At 55.8% G+C, this 25,625-nt stretch overlaps 3 protein-coding genes across 3 annotated transcripts in view; 1 reads left to right on the top strand and 2 right to left on the bottom strand.

Annotated features, from left to right (window-relative positions):
- The window catches only part of CATSPERD (cation channel sperm associated auxiliary subunit delta), a 35,883-nt gene extending 28,498 nt beyond the window's left edge, over window positions 1-7,385 (top strand). Inside the window, exons 20-22 of the mRNA XM_018050914.1 lie at window positions 136-319; window positions 5,604-5,761; window positions 6,930-7,385. Of these exons, the coding sequence (XP_017906403.1) occupies window positions 136-319; window positions 5,604-5,761; window positions 6,930-6,933 (346 nt within the window). The 3' untranslated portion in view covers window positions 6,934-7,385. The remainder of the gene's footprint in view (window positions 1-135; window positions 320-5,603; window positions 5,762-6,929) is intronic.
- PRR22 (proline rich 22) lies at window positions 11,187-13,418 on the bottom strand. The gene is given in 4 exon segments (XM_018050915.1): window positions 11,187-12,107; window positions 12,109-12,305; window positions 12,693-12,755; window positions 12,855-13,418. Coding segments are annotated over 4 exon segments (1,293 nt in total). The 5' UTR covers window positions 12,985-13,418; the 3' UTR covers window positions 11,187-11,204.
- On the bottom strand, window positions 13,497-19,555 carry DUS3L (dihydrouridine synthase 3 like). The gene is made up of 13 exons (XM_005682508.3): window positions 18,333-19,555; window positions 17,325-17,613; window positions 16,557-17,069; window positions 16,155-16,196; window positions 15,860-16,012; window positions 15,530-15,646; window positions 15,295-15,360; window positions 15,107-15,217; window positions 14,760-14,856; window positions 14,538-14,613; window positions 13,990-14,178; window positions 13,774-13,902; window positions 13,497-13,651 (listed from the first exon to the last, which is right to left on the bottom strand). The coding sequence occupies exons 1-13, from the start codon at window positions 18,428-18,430 to the stop codon at window positions 13,579-13,581; spliced, it is 1,953 nt and encodes a 650-aa protein (XP_005682565.2). The 5' UTR covers window positions 18,431-19,555; the 3' UTR covers window positions 13,497-13,578.

Here is a 25,625-nt window from a genome sequence, read left to right on the forward strand (position 1 = left end):
TTGAATGTCCCAGAGGCGTCAGCTTCGGGGTGGTGGTGGGAGAAGGCGTCCACCCCCAGACGAGATGGTTTCACCCGCCGGGCATAGCCGGGCCCCCGGCCTCCCGCAGCCTCGCCTGTACGTGCCTTGTCCCAGGTGGCGCGAAGGCAAGTTCCAGGAGGTGGTGGAGGCCGAGTATGTCCTGCTGGAGATGAACGGGCTGTTCACCTACACGTACTCTCTGACAGCCGGCATGGCAGGCTGCAGTGCCCAGCCGCAGAACTGGACCACCATCACCGAGATGGCCGGCGACACAGCGCCCTTCTCCTGGGACCGCGAGGTAAGGCCTGCGCTCTTGAGTAGTCCCAGGGCAGGCCTGGGAAGGCGATGTCCGGTCATGCGCAGTGTGTGCTGGGAGCCGGCTCGACCTGTTCAGGCAGCGGCTAACCAAACACCGGAGACCCCAGGGGCTTTTAACAGCAGCATGGGTTTCTCACGGGTCTTGGAGACTGAAGTTCAGCATCAAGCCGCCAGCAGATTTGGGGTCTGGTTCACGGGTGACCCCTCCTGTGTCCTCACAGAGCAGAAGGGGTGGGGGAGCTCTTCCAGATGCCTTTGCGCCCAGGTGCGTGTTCAGTCCTGTCAGACTCTGCAACCACATGGACTGTGGCCCCGCTGCGGCCCCCGCCCCCCGCCTGCCCCAGGGCTCCTCTGGGCCTGGGGTTCTCCGGGAAAGAATACTGGAGTGGGTTGCCATTTCCTGCTCCAGGCCCAGGTCCCTTTATAAGGACACAGAACAACTGACTGGTTCAAAGTTGGGAAAGGAGTACCACAAGGCTGTATATTGTCACCCCACCTATTTAACTTCAATGCAGAGTACATCATACGAAATGTCAGGCTGGATGAATCACAGTTCAGTTCAGTTGCTCAGTCGTGTCTGACTCTTTGCGACCCCATGAATTGCAGCACGCCAGGCCTCCCTGTCCATCACCAACTCCCGGAGTTCACTCAAACTCACGTCCATCGAGTCAGTGATGCCATCCAGCCATCTCATCCTCTGTCGTCCCCTTTTCCTCCTGCCCCCAATCCCTCCCAGCATCAGAGTCTTTTCCAATGAGTCAACTCTTCACATGAGATGGCCAAAGTACTGGAGTTTCAGCTTTAGCATCATTCCTTCCAAAGAACACCCAGGACTGATCTCCTTTAGAATGGACTGGTTGGATCTCCTTGCAGTCCAAGGGTCTCTCAAGAGTCTTCTCCAACACCACAGTTCAAAAGCATCAATTCTTTGGCGTTCAGTCTTCTTCACAGTCCAACTCTCACATCTATACATGACCACAGGAAAGACCATAGCCTTGACTAGATGGACATTTGCTGGCAAAGTAATGTCTCTGCTTTTCAATATGCTATCTAGGTTGGTCATAACTTTCCTTCCAAGGAGTAAGCGTCTTTTAATTTCATGGCTGTAATCACCATCTGCAGTGATTTTGGAGCCCAAAAAAATAAAGTCTGACACTGTTTCCACTGTTTCCCCATCTATTTGCCATGAAGTGATGGGACCAGATGCTATGATCTTCGTTTTCTGAATGTTGAGCTTTAAGCCAACTTTTTCACTCTCCTCTTTCACTTTCATCAAGAGGCTTTTTAGTTCCTCTTCACTCTCTGCCATAAGGGTGGTGTCATCTGCATATCTGAGGTTATTGATATTTCTCCTGGCAATCTTGATTCCAGCTTGTGCTTCTTCCAGCCCAGCGTTTCTCATGATGTACTCTGCATAAAAGTTAAATAAGCAGGGTGACAATATACAGCCTTGACGTACTCCTTTTCCTATTTGGAACCAGTCTGTTGTTCCATGTAAGCTGGAATCAAAATTGCTGGGAGAAATATCAACAACATCAGATAAGCAGATGATACCACTCTGATGGCAGAAAGTGAAGAGAAACTAAAGAGCCTCTTGATGAGGGTGAAAGAAAAGAGTGAAAAAGCTGGCTTGAAACGCAACATTCAAAACACTAAGATTATGGCATCTGGTCCCATCACTTCATGGCAAACAGAAGGGGAAGAAGTGAAATCAGTGACAGATCTAATTTTCTTGGGCTCCAAAATCACTAATACAGGGATTGCAGTGGTGAAATTAGAAAGGTGCTTGCTCACTGGACGTAAAGCTGTGACAAACTTAGCGTATTAAAAAGCAGAGACATAACTTTGCCAACAAAGGTCAGTGTAGTCAAAGCTATGGTCTTTCCAGTAATCACGTACAAATGTGACAGTTGGACCATATGGAAGGCTGAGGGCCAAAGAATTGGTGCTTTCAAACTGTAGTGTTGGAGAGGACTCTTGAGAGTCCCTTGGACAGCAAAGAGATCAAACCAGTCAATCCCAAAGGAAACGAACCCTGAATATTCATTGGGAGGACTGTTGCTGAAGCTCCAATCCTTTGGCCACCTGATGCAAAGAGCCAACTCATTGGAAAAGACCCTGATGCTGGGAAAGATTGAAGGCAAAAGGAGGAGGTGACAGAGGATGAGATGGTTAGACAGCATCACCACTCAATGGACATGCATTTGAGCAAAGTCCGGAAGAGAATGAAGGACAGAGGAACCTGGCTTGCTGCAGTCCATGGGGTCCCAAAGAAAGGGACATGACTTAGCAACTGAGTGACAAACAAAATCTCCTTCAGGAGTACTCCACCACTATGACCTGCTGCCTCCCAAAGGCCCCGCCTCCTAATTCATCACCTTTGGGGGTCTGATTCAACAGATGACCTCTAGTTGGTTAACACAGACATTTAGTCCCTGAATAGCTGGGGTGTTGGATGCTGGTAATGTAAGATGCACAAACCCTTTGGAAATCTCTACCAAGGGAATGACCAGACAATCAGAGATGCTAGGACCAAGGCGTTCATGGAGCACACTGCTGATGACGTACAAAACTCTGCAACCATCCAAATGCCCATCATGTAAGGGGCTGATTATATTTACGGTTCTGCTCAGCGATTGTTTCTATTACGCACTTTGGTACACGACTGACAAATAGGGTTCTGGTGACAGTGATAGGAACACGTCGATTTGCTCCTGGGTGCGGAAGGGGAGCTTGTGGTGCGCAGTAGTTTCCAGCGCCATCCACCCGCTTCTCAACGCCAAGGGCGCGAACATAGCGCAATGCTGCCACGCCACCAGCAGGGGGCGCGCGCTACCCGCGTCGAAGCCGGTTCCAGCGCCGACTCTGGGCTCCTTAAATTTGTATTTGTCTTCAGAGCCAGCCGCTTCACCCTTCCTCACACCCCATTCCGTCCAGTGAGTTTGAGAATTTATGTGGTTGGTGACGTTGTGTGTGTGTGTGTGTGTGTTTTTAATCAAGGTAAAATTCACATAACCTATAATGAATTTTTTTTTTAATGTAAAAAGTACAACTCACAAATTGGGCGTTTTGTGCATGCAGGATGTTACCCAAGCACCACCTCTCTGACCATTTCTTTAAAAAATACAAGCCGCACACACGTGGCTTTATTTATTATTTTCTGACTGTGCTGGTGTTTGCATTATTTTTTATTAGCCCTCTCATACAAAGTGGCACACATTCATTTAAGAGACTGTCCTGTTGCTTTTTTCCTGTCAGCCCTGGTGGGCGATTTTGTAGACTCCCAGGGGTTTTTATATCAAGATAGAGCCACAATGCCTGCATTTCCAGCATGATCGTTAGATGGGCAGTTTTGTAGCTACTTAGCCAAACCATGGGGTGCAGCTAGCTATAAAAATAATAATGATAATAATGAGCCTTTAGGCTAAGCAGCTGTCCCCCTTATTAGATTTCATAGTTTTTATGTGATCCAGCTTTTTTTTTTCCCCTTTTACTCTCAAAAGATTTTTAAATTTTTTTCTTAATTGTTGGGCACTTCCCTGGTGGTCCAGTGGTTAAGATTACAAGGTCCCAATGCAGGGGGCTGGGGTTCAATTCCTGGTCATGTCACCAGATCCTTCATACCTTAGTAGAGTGGGTTGCCATGCCATCCTCCAGGGGATCTTCCCCACCCAGGGGTCAACCCGTGTTTCTAGCCTCTCCTGCATTGGCAGCTGGGTTCTTTACCACTAGCACCACCAGGGAAGCCCCAACTAACAGCAGGCACAGACAAATAAATTTTTTAAATAATTAAAAAATTTTTTTAAATTGTGGTCAAACATACATGGACAGAGGAGCCAGGTGGGCTGCAGTCCATGACTGAGCGACTAACACTTACTTACGTATACATGACATAAAACTGACCATTTTAAATATTTTTAAGTGCACAGCTCAGTGGCATTAAACACATTCACATTGTCCTGAAACGATCCCCACCATCATCTCCAGAACTTTCTCTTTCTTCCCAAACTGAAACTCAGTCCCCATGAAACACTGACTCCCGTCCCCTTCCCCTGGTACCTGACCCCCACTATCTACTTCCTGTCTCTAAGGACCTGACTCCTCTAGGGGGTCTCACATGGGTGGGATCAGATGGTATTTGTCCTTTTGTGTCTGGCTTATTTCACTGAGCATCACGTCCTCACAGTTCACCCATGTTGTAGAAGGTGTCAGAAACTCCTGTAATATTCCATCAGTGTGTATGAACCGCACTTGGTTTATCCATCATCTGTCCGTGGACATTTGGTTTCCTTCCACCTTTTGGCTATTGTGAATGGGGCTGCTGTGAACTCAGGAGTGCAAGTATCTCTTTGAGACCTTGCTTTAGTTCTCTGGTGTCAATTCTTACAAAAGAAATAATCCCTTTATAGGGGCCTTACCCTCAGGACCTCATCAATCTCTTTCCAATGCCCCACCTCCAAATACTATTCCATTGGGAGATGTTGCATCAACATAATGAATGGGGTTGGGGATTCAAACATTCAGTGCGTGGGCTTCTCATTACAGTGGCGTCTTTTGTTACAGAGCATGGGTTCCAGGGCACATGGACTTCAGTAGTTGCCACGTGCGGGTTTAGTTGCTCTGCCCATGTGTTCCACAGCTACTAAACCTGTGCTCTAAAGCCCAGGAGCTGCAACTACTGAGCCCACGTGCTGGAACTACTGAAGCCTGTGTGCTCTAGAGCCCAAGTTTCACAACAAGAGAGGCCACTGCAATGAGAAGCCCTTGTACCGCAACTAAAGAGTAGCCCCTGCTCTCCGCAACTAGAGATAAGCCAAAGCAGCAACGAAGACCCAGCATAGCCAAAAATTAATATATAAGTAAATTAATTTTTAAAAAGACCTCGTCTCCAAATAAGGACACTGCCCAAGGCCCTGAGGGTTAGGAATTCCCCATATGATTTGGGGAGGAATTCAACCCAGCTCATAACAAACAGCAAAAGCACATGTATCAGACTCACACCCAGACTCAGAGCTGCAAGGGACCCTGGGGAGAGGCATTATTATGCCTGCAGTCTGCCTCAAGCTTGGGCAGGCCAGGAAGGAGGAGGGCAGGAAGAAGGAACCACACTCACAAATTGGCTGGCCTGCCCAGCGGGCACCTGGCCCTGGACTCACAGCCACAGACGCTGGCGGATGGCGGTGTGCCATGGGGTGTGTTGGAGGGCTCCCACAGTCCTCCCCGACCTCCAGGGCCAGCGAGCACGCCTTTGTCCTCCTCCCCAGAATTATGTGAGCTGCCACGACCCTGACTACCACGAACCCTTGAGATGGCCTGACGTCCCGTATCAGATCTTGGGAGGCCCAACAGAGAACAAGATTGTTTTCGACCAAAGAAACGGCATCTACATCTTCTTCATTTCTATCGTGGATCCATCCTACAGGTGAGTGGGTGGGGGGAGCCTCCGTGCACTGGGGGCCTCTGGGGAGACAGCTGGTGCTTCTAGGGGGGTCCCACACGTGTGTGGGGCCCACTTTCTGCCAGCTTTAGGCAGGTCCTGGATAAACCTGAATCCCGCAACAGCTCAGACCATCCCCGGGAAGAGTGACACTTTAAGTCATGGATGGCATTTGTTCACTCGCTAAGTAAATCTTTATTCAGAGACCACACCAGGCCCTAAGGGGAGTAACAATGCCCAGCAGCACCCCTATCCCTACCCTGGGGAATCAGAGTCACCCCCAAGGGCATGTTTCACTGGTGGGCACAGACAGGCTCCCAAGCACTAACCCTTCGATATTCAGGGAGTCTGCAAACCAGCAGACTTCCCATTGGTAACTTGAAATCAGCACTGGCCAGAGTATTAATGCCACGGAAACCGACACAGGTTATGGGCCTGGCCTCCCAAGCCCCCCACCCCTGCCCTAAGAGCTGGATGTTATTAATATTCGCCACCCACTTGTGCTGGTTCAAATCGTGAGCATCTCCCACTGGGAGGGGGGAACGTGGGCGGCATTCTTTCCCCCATCACGTTTCCCCTCCAGATGGACACAAAAGCCACCCTCAAAAACTTAGGGGGGCCTTGCCTTCCCTAGGGGCCCCAGACCAGACCACCTCTGGGACGTCAGGGGTGGAAGGCTGGGGAGACCCTGGGGCACCCAGTGGGGAAAGGGGCCTGCCTGGGAGCCTCAGCCCCTCCCCTCCCCCCACCTGCCTCCTGCAGTCTCCCTGGCTACTCACCCCCTGGGTCCACTTTCCTGGGTGCCCTTCCCTCCATCCTGCTACCCCCACTTCAGGGATGCTGTGGCCCCCGTCACACCCCTACTGTGTGATTAACAGTTTCTTGGCCTCTTCTGCCCCACCCCCAAGATAACCTGGGCATGGAGGGGAGACCCCTTGTTCCCAGAGCAGGGGACCACAGGGGCCCTGGGGAAAAACGTGACCTCTGCGAAATACAAAGAGGACGACAGATCAGGGGAAAAAGAAGTGGGTATGAATGGAACTCAGTGTCCTGAGTCACCATTCCAGTTCCAGCTGTCATTCCCGTGGGTTTTAAAATGTTTGCTGGGGGAATTCCCTGGCAGTCCAGTGGTTAGGGTTCCTTGCTTTCACAGCTGAGGGCCTGGGTTCAATCCCTGGTTGGAGAATTAAGGTCCCACAGGCTGAGCAGAGCTGCCAAAACAAAAAAGCTTGCTGGAGTGAAGGGCAGGGCCCCTGAAGGCAGTGCCGCACAGACTCGGCCTGCCCACGCCTTGCAGCTACTGTCATCTGGAGACCACCTTCAGCGTCTATGTCTACGGGGCCTTCCCACTGTCCATCTTCCCGCCAGAGGTCACCATTTTCCTGCTCACGGTGGCCACCCTGCTGTTCGTGTGGCTGGCTTACATGATCCCCCAGCTGCTGCACAACGAGCAGGGCCTCGAGGTCAACGGCTTCTGGGTCAGACTGTACCAAAGATGCAGGAAGTCTTGTGCATGTCTCTGGGGCAGGGGCTGAGCACCCGTGGAGGGTGGGAATGCCAGGCAGAGGTCAGAGTTGTTGTAAAGGGTTTGTGAATATAGCCAATGGCAGCGTGTATCACTCGCGTTTTGTGGTTTTTCTACAGCCATCAGCCTCCCTGGACATCCTGGCATCAGACTCCCTCTTAACTATAGCACCTACATGTGTAAGGATATAAGGATAAGGAGGACAGCCCAAGTCCTAATGAACAGGAGCTTGGTGGGGACTTCCCTGCTGGTCCAGTGGTTGTGACTTCACGCTGCAGGGGTTTGATCGCTGGTTTGGGAACTAAGATCCTGCAAGCCATTCAGCATGGCCAAAAAAAAAGACAAAACTAGTGAACAGGAGCTTGGAGAAATTAGCTCACCAAGGCATATGGTACGCTCATCTGCAAGCCCCTGAGATATATCAGACACATGATAAGTTCTGTTAGAGAAGGATGAGACCCGAGGGTCCATCTCTGTTGATAAACCCTGCTGCTCCTGCTCAGTCGCTTCAGTCGTGTCCAACTCTGTGCAGCCCCATAGACGGCAGCCCACCAGGCTCCCCCGTCCCTGGGATTCTCCAGGCAAGAACACTGGAGTGGGTGGCCATTTCCTTCTCCAATGCATGAGAGTGAAAATTGAAAGTGAAGTCGCTCAGTCATGTCCGACTCAGCGACCCCATGGACTACAGCCTACCAGGCTCCTCCATCCATTGGATTTTCCAGGCAAGAGTACTGGACTGGGGTGCCATTGGATAAACCCTGATGTGTATACAAATGAACACATGTAGACTTGTCGGATGTCCATGAATAAGGTTTGGAAGCATAGTACATATTTTATATGTACATATGTTCTGTCTGTGAAGTCGCTCAGTCATGTCCGACTCTGTGCGACCCCATGGACTACAGCCTACCAGGCTCCTCTGTCTCTGGGATTTTCCAGGCAAGAGTACTGGAGTACTGTTGCCTTCTCCAGTACATGTGTTAGGCACACATATAGATACGGATGGTGTGCATATATATATGCAGAGAGATGTACACACATGTATATAGCATGGGTAAGGCATACACATACATGTATATAGTGTGCATGTGTGTGCGTGCGTGCTGTATATGTGTGGATATTGTGTGGATATTGCATGTGTGGACATTGCATACATGTATGTGGTGTATATCTGCAATAGACATACATGTGTGTACATGTCTGATACACATTCGTGTAAACACGTGCATATGTATGTGGGTGATATGACACACAAGTGTATATGTATAATGCACACACAATTGCACACATGTACATTTATGGATAAATACATGTATGCATACATGTGAATAACACACACGCCTGTCTACAAGTATGCACATACAAGCATATAAATGTACACATGTGGATACATATATGGGCATGTGTACACATGTATATGCAACGTACACATAGATGTATACATATGTTGGATCAATTTGTCCCTCCATTCAGCGGGCTTCCCTCTCCCACACATCCTTCAAATTCCAGGTGGTGTGGGACACCATCTCATTCTACTGAAAATTTTCTCTGTAACTTTTCTGATCACTCTTAGGTTAAAAGAACACATCCCATGGTCATTTACTTGCTTTCTGTTTGTTTTGGGCCATGGCTGGAGGCATGTGGGATCTTATTAACAGTTCCCCGTGGTGTGTGCTGTGCTTAGTTAATCAGTCATGTCTGACTCTTTGCCACCCCATAGACTGTAGCCCGCCAGGCTCCTCTGTCCATGGGATTCTCCAGGCAAGAATACTGGAGTGGGTTGCCATGCCTTCCTCCAGGGGATCTTCTCAACCCAGGGATCAACTCCAGGTCTCCCGCATTGCAGGCAGATTCTTTACTGTCTGAACCACGAGGGAAGCCCATGAATACTGGAGTGGGTAGCCTATTCTTTCTCCAGGTCATTTTCCTGACCAAGGAATCTAACCGGGGTCTCCTGCATTACAGGCAGATTCTTTACCAGCTGACTTAACAGGGAAGCCCTAATATCACCTGACCAGGGATCAAACCCATGCCCCCTGCAGTGGAAGCTTGGAGTCTTAACCACTGGACTCCTAGAAAAGCACCCCCTCCATGCCATGGTCATTTAAATTGCCTAATACGGGGATTTCTCTTGCAGTCCAGTGGTTAGGACTCGGCATTTTCACTGACATGGGCCCAGGTTCAAGCCAGTCATTTTGTCCCACCAGCGGGGGCTGAGTTGCTCTGCCACATCCACCCTTCAGGCCTGATGGGGGTTCATGAGATGGGATGCCATGCTTCACGATCCTCAGTCCACATTAAGCTTACAGAAAACCAAGCTCCTCCCCTCACATCCACCTTGCTTGCCAGGGGCTCCCCGTCATTGTGGGCACTTCATATGTGTCTCAAAAACACCCGTTAGCACGGCTGCAGGGAGGAGGGCTCCAGGGGAGGTGAGGGAAGTGAGGCCCATGTCCCATTCAGAGAAGAGTCAGGTAAGTGCAGGCGCAGACTTCGGGCCGCCCCCGCTTCCCTGAGCCTTGGGACAGGCTTCAGGGAGACGAGCCCTGGAGGCTCGAGATGTGGTGCCAGCACATGGGATCCCCCACCCCCACCCCGGACATCTCCTGGAGCCCAGTCAAGCCCCCCAGCTTCCCAGCAGAGTCCAAGAGTGAAAGCCCCTAAGACCCAGCCCTGAACCTGCAGGGGAGGGAAGCAGGCGGGGCTGGCCCACTCCAGAGGTGTGCTCCATCTCTCCTTGTTTGTTGTGTTCTTGCTAAGTCATGTCTGACTCTTTTGGAACCCCGTGGACTGTAGCCTGCCACCCTCCTCTGTCCATGGGATTCTCCAGACAAGGATACAGGAGTGAGTTGCCATTTCCGTCTCTAGGGGATCTTGCCGACCCAGGGTCAAATGCTTGTTTTCTGCATTGACAGGTAGATTATTTACCACTGGGCCACCCGGGAAGCCCCCAACTCGCCTTACCTCCTTGCACGTTACCCCCTTCAGGGTCACCTTGAGTATTTCAGGGTAGGGTATGGACATCAGCTGCTCCAGACTCTCCTGTGGGAAGGGCTGGAGAGCCTGACCTGGGACCCACGGGGCTGGAGCCATGTGGATGCAGCGGGAGGAGCCCAGGCAGGAGGGAACAGGCGTGAGAACTGAAACCCCAGGCTCCCTGTGCCTGCCACGCACAGCTGGGTCCAATGCGGGGCACAGCCCCCCTGCCCATCTTGGAACAGGCACGCCCACCGGGGCCTCGGGCTTCACCTGGGCTGCAGGTGCACTCTGCATGCCCCATCACGTGCGGGCCTGTTCTCGGCCACCCACGTAGCAGGTGGGCACCATCTCCCGCATCCCTGCCCAGCCCCCACTCTCAGACCTCAGGTGCCTCACCTCTAACCAGCACCTACCTCCACACCCCAGCTGTCTACATGAACATGGGTTGGGGCCCGCCCCTTCACCACTGGCGACAGCACTTGCCCTGCCAGGTCGGTGGAGGCTGAGTCCAGCCCGCAGGCCTCTCTAAGGCCTTCCCCCGCCCCCACCAGTAGTGCTTCAGAGGGATGGTCAGGGACATGCAGGCCACTCCCTACCTCCCGCATTTGCTGTGTCTCCAGCCCAGTTCCTGCTCATCTCTGGGCAGCCCTGACTTTCCCAGTCAAACACAGAAGTGAAATTCTTGCAGTGTAGGAGTCAGGCAGTTCCCACCTCTCCAAAGTGCCGGCTGACGTGGGGTCTCTGTGGCTAGATTTAGAATCCCAAATCTGAGTCTAGGGCTCCCCGACTCTGCTCTGTAAGTGCAGCACCCTCGGGTCCTGCAGGGCCTCACACCATGGCCTGGGGCCCACTGTACAACAGGGAGGGTGCGGGGACGGCCCTGCTGCCACTGGACGGACACAGCACTGAGAGGTCAAATCCGCTTTAATGGGGGGTAGCTCCCAGGTCCTGCCGGGGCCCTGAGGAGGCAGCAGTCGTGGGACCCGCGGCCTGCTTGCCCTTGCTGCCCTGCCGACCCTTCTTGGTGGTGGAACTGCCTGCCTTCCTCTTGCCAGGGGGCTCGGCCCTGGGGGCAGAGGCTGCGGTGTTGGCGGCAGGGGGCCCTGGACGGGGCAGCGGCTCCTCGTCCAGTGCCTTAAAGTTGAAGAAGTAGTCCACGTTGGAGACAGTGTCCAGGATCTCAGGCACGCTGTAGTCGAAGGACAGCAGCTCGTCCGGCAGGTGAAGCGAGCGGATGTCACCAGAGGAGTCGTCGCCGCCGCCCCCGCTGTCGGGCAGGGCTGGCCCAGGCCCCAGGGGCTTGCGTGGGGCCCCTTCGGGCTCGGCACCGCCCGGCAGACAGTCAAAGAGCTTCATCGCATCCTCCAGCAGCACCTTCTCGGGCAGCGCAAACGCCCGGGCCACCTCGGGGGTCCTGGCCTCACCCGCACCCAGTGGGGCCACCTCAGCATCGGCCGCCTTGGGTTCGGTGGGGACTGGTGGGTACAGTGGGCTGGGGGGCAGCTCCTTGACTGGGAAGGTCAGGGGCTCCCCGGGCCCGTGCAGTTGGCTCAGGCGGCCCTTGAGGTGGCTGTAAGTGCCCGGGAGCAGTGTGGTCTCAGCGGGCAGCGTGATGAGCAGCGGGGGCAGCTTGCTCTCCTTGGGGGGCAGTGGGGGCACCAGGCCCTCCTTGATCAAGGGCAGGGGCAGCTCCACGAAGGTGGGTGGCCCCCTGTCCCCCATGAAGCCCACGGTCTCGGGCCCCGGCCCCTCAGGTGGGAAATATGGCAGGAGGTACTGGGGGCCCCCAGGGGGCGGTGGCTGGTAGTGGGGGTATGGTGGGGGGCGGTGGGGGTGGCACTGGGGCCTTGAGGTAATGCTGGGGCTCCAGGAGGTAAGTGCCTGGCGAGGTGGAGGCCCCAGCTGGACCCCCATCGCCCACGGCCACCAGCTTGTACAGGGACGACTGGCCAAAGTCGGTGGCGGCCCACTCGATTCGGTAGATGCGGGGGTCAAAGAAGCACCCGCAGGGTGCCATCTGGAAACCTGTGGCCAGGAGGGTGGCCCTCAGAGGGGCAGTCCTGGGACCTGCCTGGGGGGCACGTCAAGGGGACACAGGACACGGACCAACCCTGGGGTCCATTTGGGGGATGAGGACATAGGCTTTGCCTCTGGGGGTTTATCTACCAGTCTGGGAACCCAGGATGCACTTTGGGGGCTTATTGGGGGGGTGGGGGACAGGAGACACAGACCTGGCTTTGGGGAACCTGACTGGGGGACAAGAGTCATAAGGCTGCCCTACTGTCAGGGCCCCCTCGAGGGGATGAAGGACACTGGCCTTGCTTTGGAGTGGGAAGCCATCTAGGGTTAGGGGTGGGGATGGGATGGCCCTGCCCACTCCCCAGTCCTCAAGGGTTTGCGGGAGGCCAGTACCTGCTGGAGGGGTTGGGAACACCTCCTTCTCCGGGGTTGGGGGGTGGTACAGGTTGGAGGAACCTGTGGACGAAAGCAGGCAGGCGGGTGGGGTCCTGAGGCTGGCGGACAGAGCCCCAGTCCCTGCCCCCATGGCCGTGCCCGCCCCCCACCGACTCATACCCACAGCGGACAGAGGCTCTGTGCAGGCGGGAGTGGGCTGGCTGCCCAGCCCATCAGTGGCATCCAGGCCCTGGGGACTGAAGCCTTCTTGGGGAGCTGTGGGTGCGTAGAAGGGTTTGGGGTGCTGCATAGGGAGGCGGGGGCCTGACCCAGGCGGGCCAGGAGGGCAGCAGGTGGGGAGCACAGGTGGCCCACCCAGAGAACAGGCTCAGAGTCCTGTGGAGTTCTGTTTGTCTGGTTACTCCGGGCAGCGGGTTCCAGGCTGCGGCCCGCCCACCGGTCAGGGTTCCGGGTAATGACGGAGTGGGGAGTAGGCAGGGGTGGACCAGGAAACCAAGAGAGCCAGAGACGGGCATCACAGAGGGTATGGTGGACCTTGGGTGCAGTCTGCTGCCTTCCGCCTCTGCCAGCATGGCTTGCCAGTCAGCTCTGAGGCCCCTTCCTCCAGGCAGCCTACCCTGATCCACACTCAGGTAGGCTGAGGCCCCATCTCATGGGCTCTGATGGCTTCTTTGTTGTCAAGGCCTTTTGGGCACCAACAGTGGCCAGCACAGGGCTGGTGAATAAGTGAAGGGGTGAGGGGGATGTGGGGGTGGGGATGGCAGGGGGCCAAGGGCAGCATCAGGGTCACAGAAAGGCCTGGGTTTTAGAAGAATAAAATTTATTGACTTCTCACGCTTTAGGGGGCCCTCTGGGTACTCAGATGCCCCTTCTGTCCCTGTGGCTACTTGTAGGCATTGGCCTTGTGCTTGGGCAGGAAGACGAAGTTGGGCGGGACGGGTCCCAGCAGCATCTCACTGTGGGGAGGGAGGCAGGCGGCCGGGGTCAGGCCTGGCACGGGGCAGCCCTCAATCCAGCTCATCCCAGACCCACCAGGTCGTCTATCCCCCTGCCCCACAGGGCCTCAGCTCCCGGGCACCTGATGCGAATCCAGTCAGCTGCCTTCTGGCTGGCCATGAGCGTTTCCAGGTAGTCGCGCCCCAGGTAGTAGGGTGGCCGCTCGTTGATCCGCTGCGGGAGCCGCTCCAGCAGGCCCACGGGCACGTACCTGTGGGGGCGGGGGGAAAGGGGTTGGGCTGGGGCTCCCCACAGCACTGCGCCTGGCCCGCCCCGCCGCCCCGCCACCCCATCCCACCTGCACAGGAAGGAGAGCCACTCGAGGAGGAAGCGGCGCGTCTTCTCCACGCCCTGTGTGTCTGAGCCCCAGTGCTCCAGGCCATAGTGCGTGAAGTCCCGCAGGATGTCCAGGCGCTCAGAGGATGAGATGTCCCAGTGCCTCTGCTCCTTGATCTCCGTGAACAGCCACGGCTTGAGCAGGGCGCCACTGGGGGCAGGCAGCGGGTGGCAGTCAGTGGGCCGCTGGGGAAACCCTGGCTCCCAAAACCATGGTCCCCAGCCTCCCAGCCACATGTTCACACGATGCTCAAAGCCAGAGAATTCTGGGACTTCGCTGGTGGTCCAGTGGCTAAGACTCCACGCTCCCAATGCAGGGGGTCTGGGTTTCATCCCTAGTCAGGGAACTACACCCCACATGCACCAACTAAAAATCCCACATCCCATAATAAAGATCAAAGATCCCACATGTTGCAACTAAGACCCGACACAGACAAATTAAAAAAAAAAAATCTTGAGAGTTCCAGGCTATGACACTAAGGCCACAACTGTGCCCCAAGGCACACGCACCGCGCGATCATGACCCCTGCAACACCAGTCTGCAGGGCTCGGTTGGCATCCTCGTAGGACAAGATGTCTCCATTCCCTGAGGGACAGAAGCCGGGGTCTCAGGGAGCCATGCTGGGCAGGGGTGCCAGGGCATGAGGAGTTCTCGCCAGCCCGGGAGCCCCCAATGGGCAGGGAGGGCCCAGGTGAGGGGCGGGCCTGGGTGTGTGACCTGTGGGGACCCACCAAAAAGGGGCATGGGGCTGGCTGCTGCCACGCACTGCTCGATGTACTGCCAGTCGGCCAGCTTGGTGTAGCGCTGCTCCCGCGAGCGGCCATGGAGCTGGAGGAGAGGCGGCCGTGAGGGGAAGGAAGGGGGGGCCAGGGAAGCGGAGGACCAGAGAGAGAGAGAGAGAAAGAGACCCAGAGATCCCAGAGGAGACGGACTGAGAGAGAGAGAGACAGAGAGATGGACAGACGGAGACCAGAGACAGAGGGCGAGCCAGAGACCAGCAGAGAGGAGACAGGAGGGAGGGGTAGTTAGAAAGGGAAGGGCCTCGGGGCCCCGACGCCCGCTCTGCCCCGAGACCCACCGTGACCAGAGCCGCCCCCCAGTCCCGCAGATCAGGCAACAGCCGGTGGGCCAGATTCACACGCTCCTGGACGCCCGTGCGCAGCTTCACGGTCAGTGGCACGTCCAGCACCTGTGGGAACAGGAGTGGTCAGCAGCAGGGCCTGGGGTCAGGCGGTGAGGGCTGTGGGTGGTCATCTTGGGCAGTACCTGGTTCATGCCACGGACAATCTGCTGGAACTTGGCCAAGCGGTTCATGAGGGCACAGCCCCCACCCTGGGAGAGACAGGTGGGTGGAGCTCAGGAAGGCCGGACCCAGGCTGGGCCTGATGCCAGCTCCCACCCTACCACTGCCTTCCTTGTCCGGATGCAGAAAGCAAGGCCCAGAGGTCCCCACAGATTCCCAGGGACTCCACCCTCACCCACTCAGCTGAATGTTGGGTACCTTCTTGAACACAAGGTCAATGGGGCAGCCGACATTGATGTCCACGAAATCCACTTCGATGGTGCGGTTCAGCAGCTCGGCACATTTGGTCATGGTGTCGGGAAAGGCGCCCTCAAGCTGTGGCCGGGTGGGTGGGCAGGGAGTGAGGGGCCGTCCTGCCTGGCCCCGCGCCAAGGCTATCAGCTCCTCCAGGTGCGTCAGACTGGCACGTGGCCAGTAGCTGAGGCAGGGGGTCTGGGAGGTGATCCAGGAGAGCCTGACCCTGCACCTGGCTCTGACACGTGACAGCCAAGAGCCCCTCCTCCTTCCCTTCCTCAGGGCGCCACCAACCTGGACGCCAAAGATATCCTCACAGGGGTGGCGTTTGAGCAGGGCCCACTCAGACGTCTGGCCCTGCAGCAGGTTGGTGCACATAGCCATCTCCCCGCAGGTCACGTCTGCCCCGAAGCGCTTACAGATCCGGCGGAAGGGCAGGTTGCCACACTGGGGACAGTGGAAGGCACACGTAAGGGCATGGCAGGCTAGGACCCCAGATATGGACCCAAGCCCCCAGGGCAGGGGGAGCAGTGGGTGCTGCTGTGATGAGCACATTGCCAGCACCTGCCCACCCTGCTGTGGGTCCTACCGTGGTGAGTGGGGCCAGGTACAGTTTGCCACTGATGTCCAGCTGAAAGGGAAAAAAAGCACATTGAATCTCCACCCACAAATCTGATTTTTGAGGCTTCTCAAGCCTCAGGCCTTCCCATAGGCTTTATCCTGCCCCAGTGAGTCTGGCTCCTTTTCACCTCCATGCCTCTGCACAGGTCACCGAATCCCTCCATGAGGAAAGTTCTTTCCTCCATGCTTTTCTCTGCTACAGAGCTTCTGCTCAACCGTCAAAGCCCCAGTCCCAATGCCCTCCCCTCTAGGAAGCCTTTTCCATTGCTCCCTCTGTTAGAGCCCAGACCCTCTGGAGCTGGGAGTGAGTGTCCAGCTCTGTCTGCCCCCGACGCTGCTAGCGTCCTCACAGGGGGCCCATGACACATACCCGCCGCTTCTCACAGGGCCTCAACCTGACTACATCCTCATCTGTCAGGGGTCCGCACATCCTTAAAGGGCCACTGGGAGGGCCAACGGTGTCCGGTTCCTGGGGGGCCAGCTGGCTGTCACAGTTATCCTGCCCTGGGGCACCCTCGGCCTCCCTGCCCTCGGGGACAGTGGCTTCGGGGGTGGGGCCTGGCAGCGGGCCCCTGCTCAGCTGGCACAGAGCCTGCTCTGCACGCTTGAAGTGGATCTTCCTTTTTCGCAACTGCTGCTGCAGGGCCTTGTCCAGGCCGTTGCGGACGGGCGGGGCCTGGACCAACCCCTCCCTCACCAGATTCTGGCCCTCAGGCCCCAGATGCGCCCCGGCAAAGCGGCAGGTCACGCCATAGGGGCACCTGCCGAAGGTTTCAAAGAGCACACAGCTGGGGCCAAGGTCAGCAGGCTTGGTCTCCAGGTAGTGGCCCACATCATGCAGGAAGCGGCAGCGGTCACCATAGAAACACTTGGCAGCTGATTCCTGCAAGGAAACAGAGGCAATGAGGGAAGACGGAGAGACGCTGATGAAGGCAGTTGGGCAGCCTAGGTCTGAAACTCAGATCCCTCCCCTCCTGGCTGTGTGTCCTCAGACAAGGCAGAAACCTCACCAAGCCTCAGTTTCTTCACCTGGAAGACGGGAACAATAACGGTACATCATAACGTCATGAAGACTGAACGGGGGGCAGACAGGCTCACACTCAAGGCATCTGGGACTTTTGGTAACAGTGACGCACACCTGGACCAGAGAGGGGCAGAGCTTGTTCTTATCATAGTGAGTGGGCTTCACGTGAGGCCGGCACTTGTTCTGGCCCCGGGCCCTCTTCTGAGCCTGAAGCTGCTCCCCAGGTTCAGCTGCCTCCTCTGCCTGCCCGTCCTCTGTCTGCCCGTCCTCCAGTCGGATCCGCTTGGCCTCAGGCTCAGCCAGGTCATTGCCAGCAGGGTCTACAGCCTCGGAGTCCTGGCTGGGCTTCTCCTGCCCTTTGGCTTCCAGGAATTCGTGGAACTGCTCCTTGGTGGTGAGGTATCTGCCAGCAGAGAGGCAGGAGAAAGCAGGGCTTGTGAAAGAAGTATCTTGCCTTGAGCTCAGATTCATGTACGCTACGGAAAGGGGCTGAGAACACTTGCCCCTGATTACATGCCTCTGTTGATGGGGTACTCCCTACTTAGAACTAGCCAGCTGCCAGCCGAGGAACACTTCAAGGCCGCAGGGAGGATCTGTTTTGTTCCTGGGTCCCCAGTCCCCAGACTGGAGAACTGAATGAAGTACAAACATCAGATGTGAACATCCCTGACTACCTTAGGCTACAAGAAACTACAAGTCCCAGCGTGCTCTGCAACGGGTCCGCTACCGCCACATTTCCCAGCATGCTTTTCAGCCACCACCACCCCCTCCCCGACCCCAAGACCCAGCATGCCCCGCGGCACTCGCTTCAGACACAAGTCAAGTTCCTACCTGTAAGTGCGGCGGCTGGCCAACAGTGCACTTGCGCCATTCCCGCCATACACTAGGCCTACAGTCCCCAGCATGCACTGCGGTCTCCGCCCCAGACCCCGCCCACTCCAGCATGCACCGTGGTGTCCCTTCGCGCATGTGACAGTTCCCAACGTGCGTAATCTCAGGTGCTCGCTGACCCTGCGAGCGGACGGAAGGCCGAAACAGAAGAGCCGGCGAGCTTCCAATGCTGGGCCGCTGCCCCAGCTCCTGGCAAGCACTGCTCAGGCCGCGCCTGACCCAGCGACTCACTGAGGTTTGATGGGCGCCACTCCCCGTTCCGGCTCGACGGTTCCTAGGTCGCCACCACCATCACTCGCTGCTGAGACTTCTGCCGCACCCTCCGCCATCGGCCCCCCTCACGCCCGCTTTGGAGTGCCGCGGAAAGGCCTTCCGGGTCGCATGTGTGTCTTCCCCGGCCTTGCTGGTGAAGTGCGCATGCCCAGGTCGCTCCAAGTGACGCAATTTTACGCGCGTCGACGTAATGGGGCGGAACCTAGGAGGGGCTGGGGCCTCGGGTCCCTTTTCTACCTCTGATCCCTTTGCGGGAAACGGAAGTGTTCAGTGAGTCTCTTGGGGCTCTCAGACTGGCTTCCCGCGGGCCACAATCGGCTTACAGAACTATTTTGTTTTCCTGATGGAATTTTAAAACACTGCTACTTTTATTTGGGGCGTTCATTAAACGAGTAACTCGTTGAATGCCTATGTGTTACATGCCATCCTAGACGCGAGCGAAACAGCAGTGAATAACAGACCAAAAAATCCTTATGCTTAGGAGCTTAGATAGCAGTGGTGAAGACAATCAACATAATACATAAGTAAGGTATATTGTATATTGGACGGTGATGAAGCAGGGAAGAGGAAGTGGGAAAGCCATTTCTGATGGTTGCAGTTCTTAATAGAATGGTCAAGGAAAGCTTTTTCACTGAGGGGACATTTTAGTGTTTTTGCAAGAGATGAGTGAGAGAGACAGGAATATCAGAAGGAAAAGTGCTCCAGGTTGAGGGAACAGCCAGTACAAAGGCCCTGAGGCAGGACCCTGCCTGCTATGGAGTGAGCCCTCTGGTTGGAGCTGGGTGAGCAAGGGAGAGAGGGAGGAGGTGAGAACAGGGAAGTGAAGGCCATGCAGGGCCCTCTAGGCTTTGGGGAGGACTTGGGGATTTTATCCCAGGGAAGTGGGAGAACAAACGGCCCAAGGAGAGCAGAATCTAGTCCCCATTTCCCACAGTCCTCACCATTCCCTGTTGCACTCCCCTAAAGCTCCCTGTTCCTGGAAGAGCCTTGGTGCAGCACAGGCACCTCTGGGCTGTGGACTCAGCCTGCCAGTTTGGAATCCCAGCATTTCTACCAACCAACTGGGAACATTGTCCTTAACTTTGTGCCTCAGTCTCCTCGTCAGAAAAATGGGGCTGATAAAAATAGCTGTTTTAGAAATTATAGATTCTAAATAACAGTCAATAAACATTAAAGAGTACTAGGGCTTCCCTAGTGGCTCAGAGGTTAAAGCGTTTGCTTGCAATGCAGGAGACCTGAGTTCAATCTCTGGGTTGGATCCCTGGGTCAGGGAAGATCCCCTGGAGAAGGAAATGGCAACCCACTCCAGTATTCTTGCCTGGAGAATCCCATGGACAGAGGAGCCTGGTGGGCTACAGTCCACGGGGTAGCAAAGAGTCGGACACGACTGAGCAACTTCACTTTCACTTTCACTATTGTTGCTACTGTGTGCTACTTCAGTCGTGTCCAATGCTTTGCGACCCTATGGACCGTAGCCTGCCAGGCTCCTCTGTCCATGGGATTCTCCAGGCAAGAACACTGGAGTGGGTTGCCATGCCCTCCTCCAGGGGATCTTCCTGACTCAGGGATCCAACGTTGCTATTTCTTTATCACTATTATTTGTCTTGAATTATGTGAACACAGTGCAGGATGTCAATAACCAATTTCTTGGCCGCCCGTGCATTTTACCGCTAACCTTGACAAAGCTTTCCTTGAACAGGGAAATGAGACAGAGACTGTATTCCTTGAGTGACAGAGGGACAAACTGAGGCCAGAGGAAGGAAAGGATTTGCCTGAGGCCTCAACAGGCTCAACACCAGCTTTTCTAAGACCTGGGGGAAAGTGGGATGGGGGCGGGGGAGCAGCTTGTCTTCCATCTCTGGCCTCTGCCACCCTCTATAGGACAAACTGGAAATAAAACTTGCAATCAGGGACCCGGGAAGAAACCACCGTGGTCCTTGGGAGACTCTGTCCCACTCACCCACCTCCAGGGACAGGAACTCGCTTCTTGAGGTCCCCGCACCATTGCCCTCTGAGGTTCTACCATCGACTCCCCGGAGATCATCCCACAGGCATCCAAATCTCTCTGGGGAGACAGTTGTTCAGGTGGAGAACTGAGGCCCACAGAGAGTGACTTCAGGAATGCGACTCCCCTCTCTGGACCTCAGCCTTCAAGAAGACCCTTCTTAGGGCTTCCTGGCTTTGCCCTGTGACAACGAGCCTTCTCTGTGTATGGTGATCCAGAAAGCCTTCCTGTAGGGAGAGAAAGGGAGATTGTGGACTGGCAATTAATAACAATGTGCTGTGCTCTGAGTAGTCACTCAGTCATGTCCAACTCTGCGACCCCATGGACTGTAGCCTGCCAGGCACCCCTGTTCATGGGGATTCTCTAGGCAAGAATACTGAGTGGGTTGCCATTTCCTTCTCCAGGGGATCTTCCTGACCCAGGGATTAAACCTGGGTCTCCCGCATTGTGGGTGAATTCTTTACTGTCTGATCCATTAGGGAAGCCCAAGAATACTGGGGTGGATAGCCTATCCCTATCTTCCTGACCCAGGAATTGAACCACGGTCTCCTGCATCGAAGGCGGATTCTTTACCAGCTGAGCTGCCAGAGAATCCGTAATAACCATGATATGGGTATTAATATAAGTGACACATTATTAATTGCTTGTTATTATTTTGTTATAATATTGCATTTTAATGGCATAGTAGTAATCATTTACCAGTAGCTGCACAATTATTGAGCACTTACTGTATATTGGGCTCTGTTCTAACCTCTTTTCATGTATTAGCTCCTTTATTCCTGTCTCTGACCTTGTGTGGAGGAAACAGACATTCATCCCAACTCTACCTGAATCAATGGCTTGCAGAGGTCCCGGGTCCGGGGCTGCCCCATTGCCTAGCCAGAGACCTGGGCATCAGCCTCTCCTCCCGCCACAGCCTGTCAGTCCCCATGTCCAATCTGCTTTCTCTCCAGAGTCTCCTTCTAGCCTGTCCCCTTTCCCGGCAACTCCCCTTCCAGGCCTCAATCTCCCAACCTACCCCCAATAGCCCAGCCTCCCACAGCTCTTTCTAAAACTGAGCGCTGACCATGACCCTCCCCTGCTCCCACTGCTGCCCTGGCTCCCTACTTCCCTAGTCCTAGACTATGGCCCCAAAGTTTCTGCATAGTCCAGCCCCTGCCGCCTTCCCCAGCGTCATGCCTCTTCACCTCCTCACTCCCTGAACTCAAATACCAAGTTAATGCCAGAACTCCCATGAGCTGGTCTTACCTCCCAGGCTTCAAATATGCGGTTCCCTCTCCCAGTAACACAGATTCCTTCACCCAGTCACCTTGGGCACCCCACTCACTCTTCTGTTCTCAGCGTCATCTTCTCTAGAAAAGGGAGGCATTGAGGATCTTCCCCTCATTAAACTAAGTCCAGAACTGGTGGGCATCGGGTCGGCTTCGGCTCCTCTGTGTCTTCAGCATGCATGTACCAGGCCTGGCACACAGTAGGGGCTCCCTGAACACTTGCTGAGTGATTGTATCTTCTCATAGCTAGGGAAACTGAGGCACTGGGGGCATACCTCCTCTGGGCCCCGTGGGGTGTCCCTCCCTCACTGAAGCTGTGGCAAGGAGCTGAGGACTTCCCAGGTGCCAGCCTGGGGAGTGTGGGGACATCGAGAAAGATGTCCCCGCAACACTGAACTGGGCCTGAGTCATACAAATGCCTGACCTTGGCTGATCTGAGAAAGCAGGAAGGAGGCAGGTTGCCCTGGGGCCCCCCGAGCAGGTGGGGAGACTGAGGTACTCAGGAGGGGGTGGAGCTGGGCCTGGGAAGGTGCCGCTGGCACTCTGCCCAGGCACTGGGGCTCTCCCTGCTTCCGTCCCTTCCTTTTATCCTTCCTGTTCCTGGCTTAGCCTTTCCTGCTTCTCTTTCTGTATTTCCTTCTCTCTGTGTGTCTATCTCATACCTTTCTCTGCCTCACTCTTTTCCCCACATATTGGCTCTCCATCTCTCTCTCTCTCATCTTTCACTGCATCTGTTTCCATTTCTCTGCTGTTGTTACCAGCCCCCATGGTTGCCCTGCCTCTGCTCTGTCTCTCTCTCCCTCCGCCGTCTCCCCTGCCCTCTCTCTGTCCCTCTTGGCTGGTCGGATGGGGGAGGAAGCGCAGGGCAGGTGTGGCCCGGGCTCTTTGCCCGCTGCCGCTGGGCTGCCCCGGATTTGCGGCTTTCGCCTCCTTTATCTGGGGCTGCAGCTGCCCCTTATCTTCTGGCTTCAGGACACGAGACCAGGATTAGGGCAGCCTGGGCCAAGGACGCAAGGAGGCAGGGCCAGGCTGGCGGGTGACGAGGGCCAGGGTGCTGGGAGGTGTGTGCTGTGGGGCGCCTGTGAGCCTTAGCATCTGGGGCTGCCGTGCACATCTGAGTGTGTGTGTGCGCATTAGTGAGTGCGTACATACATCTGCAGAGTGTGACTGACTTTGGGGGGGTGTCTGTGTTTTGATGTGCATATTTATGAATCTCTGAGCATGTGTATCTATTGTACCTGTGTGTGTGTGTGGATACACACTCAATGTCCACACATTTGTGGCTTTCGTGTGTGTGTAGGGGGTTGTCTGTGATCTCAGCCTTGGCTCCACCTCTCAGGTGTCTCCCAACCCCAGACCCAGCCCCCTTTGCCTCCCCAGCCCTCTGCCCTGCCCCTGGGCCTGATGGCTTTCCTGCGTTGCTGACCTGGGACCCCCAGGGACAGGGCCTTCGACCTGTGACCTGGGGCTGCAAATGGCCCTGCAGGGACAGCTGGCGGCCCTGCTTTTTCCATTATCCTCTCCTGGAATCAGCCTGCTCCTTCCTGCCGCCCACAGGCCTCATGGGTCCCCATCCTGGCCAGTCCGGCTGGCTCCTTCCCTGGTCCCTGGGGCCCTTGCTCTGACCCCCGGCCAGGAGTGGGTGTCCAGCTGTGTTCTCGGTAGGAGCCGAGGCCTCTCTCTGCCCTCAGCATTGTCCAGCTCAGGGTGAGGATAACTTTGATGAATCTAGAGCTCCAGAGCCTGGTTTCAGGGAGCTTCTTGGCTGGGCGCCAGCAACCCTGTGCTGAAGAAACACAGGAACCATTTCATAAATGGGAAAACTGAGGCACAGTGAGCTCAGCCACCAGCATATTGGGGGGGATGGAGTAACATTCAGTGTGTGAGGATGCTCTGACTGGAGGGGTGGCTGGAGGGACAGAACACAGAAGGCACCAGTCCACCTCACCCCCCATGGGCTGGTCCCTGGAGGGGTCCCCGAAATGCAGCCATGGGCCTGCAGAGCCTGGACCAGCTCCTGGAGTTAAGATGGAAACTTCTCCACCAGCCAAGTCTCTGCGTCTTGGCCAACGGCCACCAGCCTCCCTAACCCTCTGCCTCAGCCTCTACCCACGAAGAGAACACTCCCCTGGGAAGCAGTGACCATCGGGCGGGGGTGGGGGGTGCAGAGGGCCCTCTGACCAGAAGGGACAGGGTTGGAGGAGCAGTGGGGGACAGTGATTACATGTTTGGTAGTCATCTAGCCCCAGAGTTGAGCTACTGTCTTACTGTGTGACCTGGGGCTGATGTCTTGACCTCTCTGGTCCTCAGGTTTCACAGCTGCCCCATGGGCTTACAGCATGCTGGGGAAGGGGAGGCCTGACCTGGAGCTACCTGGCGGAGATATGCTGTCAAGCAGTCAGTAAAGGAGCAGAACTAATTTCCCAGTAAACATGGGAGAGGAGGTAGCGATGGGCAGGTGGCTGGGCCTGGCTGCCCCTGCCTCAGCCTTGACCTTGGGGCCAGCCAACTCAAATCAGTCACAGAGGTCACGTGCCTTTGAGTGCCCCCTGCTCTTCACTGAGCTTCACCACCACCCCCAATCCGTGCACTGAGAGACCACAGTCCCTAGCCATGGGCTGACTTTTAGCGTGGGAGGTTCAAGGCTGGGTTCCACCCACCCCGCCGCACAGTAGCCCAGTCTGGAATAAGCAAGGTTTAAAAATAAAGCATTGTAAATATCCGTGTTTCCTGCAAATAGAACCAACCCCTGAATCCCCTCGGCCTCCCAGGCAGCCCGGCGCAGACAGCGCCCTTGACGGAGGTGGGGGGCGTGTCATGTGTGCACCAGTTCCCGCTGATGTGTGAGTCAGCCAGTGTGACAGGGTGTCTGTCTGTCACCACCTGTCCAGGGGGTGACAAAGCCTCTGGTTGGCGACAGAGAGTGGCCAGCGTGCTGGGTTGTATGAGGTGACATGCATTGATGTCAGAGGGGGTCACACCTGTGTCTGGTGTGATCACGTGGGGCTGGCCTTGAGGAGGGTAGGGGGTCTGGGGGCCTGAGTGTGACAGGGGCTGCCTCCTCCGTGTGTTTGGGTCAATGTGTGTGTCCCTGAGTGTGCAGGGGTCTTCTTCCAAGTAGGGAGCGTGACCGAGTCTCCCCACGGTGGTGGAAGGTGGGCATGAGTCCTACACCCCGGGGCCCCGCCCTCAGTCCCGCCCCTCAACCCCGCCCCTGTCCCTCTGCCCACCCCAGAGGAAGAACCTGGTCTTTCAAGTTGCTGTTACCAGGGCAACCATTTTACGAGTGTCCACATGGTGGGCACATGTGTATGTCCTGCACCCCATGTGTCTGTACGCCCCTGCCCCCATGGCTCCCAGCCCAGGCGGGGAGGGAGGGGGGTCCAGGCGGTGTGCAGTGAGCGGAGGCGGCCAAGGGGCCGCTGGTAACAGTTTAATGAAGGCTGGCGGGGAGGGGGTGGGCTCCTGGTCTGGATACGGGTGTGCAGAGGGGCTGTACTTCCCGGACCCGCACGGTGTGTGCGTGTGGGCCTGAGTACGCATGACAATAGGGTCTCCTCGACTCCTGTGCGTTCATGGCTGTGGAGTGGGCACACGATGCTCGGCCTTGCGTGTGACTGTCAGAGGGTTTTGTGTGAAGGCGTGTGTGTATGTGTAACAATCAGCCAAGTGGACACGTGTGTGCAGGAGCAATCCTACTCCGTACATGGAGTCCCGCTGGGGTTGCTCTGAGGGCCAGTGGGCTGCTAAGCGCGGGAATAGCACGTGTGTCTGTGTCTCTACAGGGAACTCTGTGTGTGTGTGTGTGTGTGTGTGTGTGTGTGTGTGTGTGTGTAGGGATGGCGCTGTTCTAGAAGGGTGTGCGGGTATGCATGAGAACGAGCATGGCGCTGGGTGTGACCCTGCCTGGAATAAGGTTTGGGGGTCAGTGCCTCACCCTTCCCTCCCGGCCAGGGTGTGTGTGTGTGTCGCTGA

This window comes from Capra hircus, chromosome 7 (genome assembly GCF_001704415.2).
Source record: "Capra hircus breed San Clemente chromosome 7, ASM170441v1, whole genome shotgun sequence".
NCBI classification, from domain to species: domain Eukaryota; kingdom Metazoa; phylum Chordata; class Mammalia; order Artiodactyla; family Bovidae; genus Capra; species Capra hircus.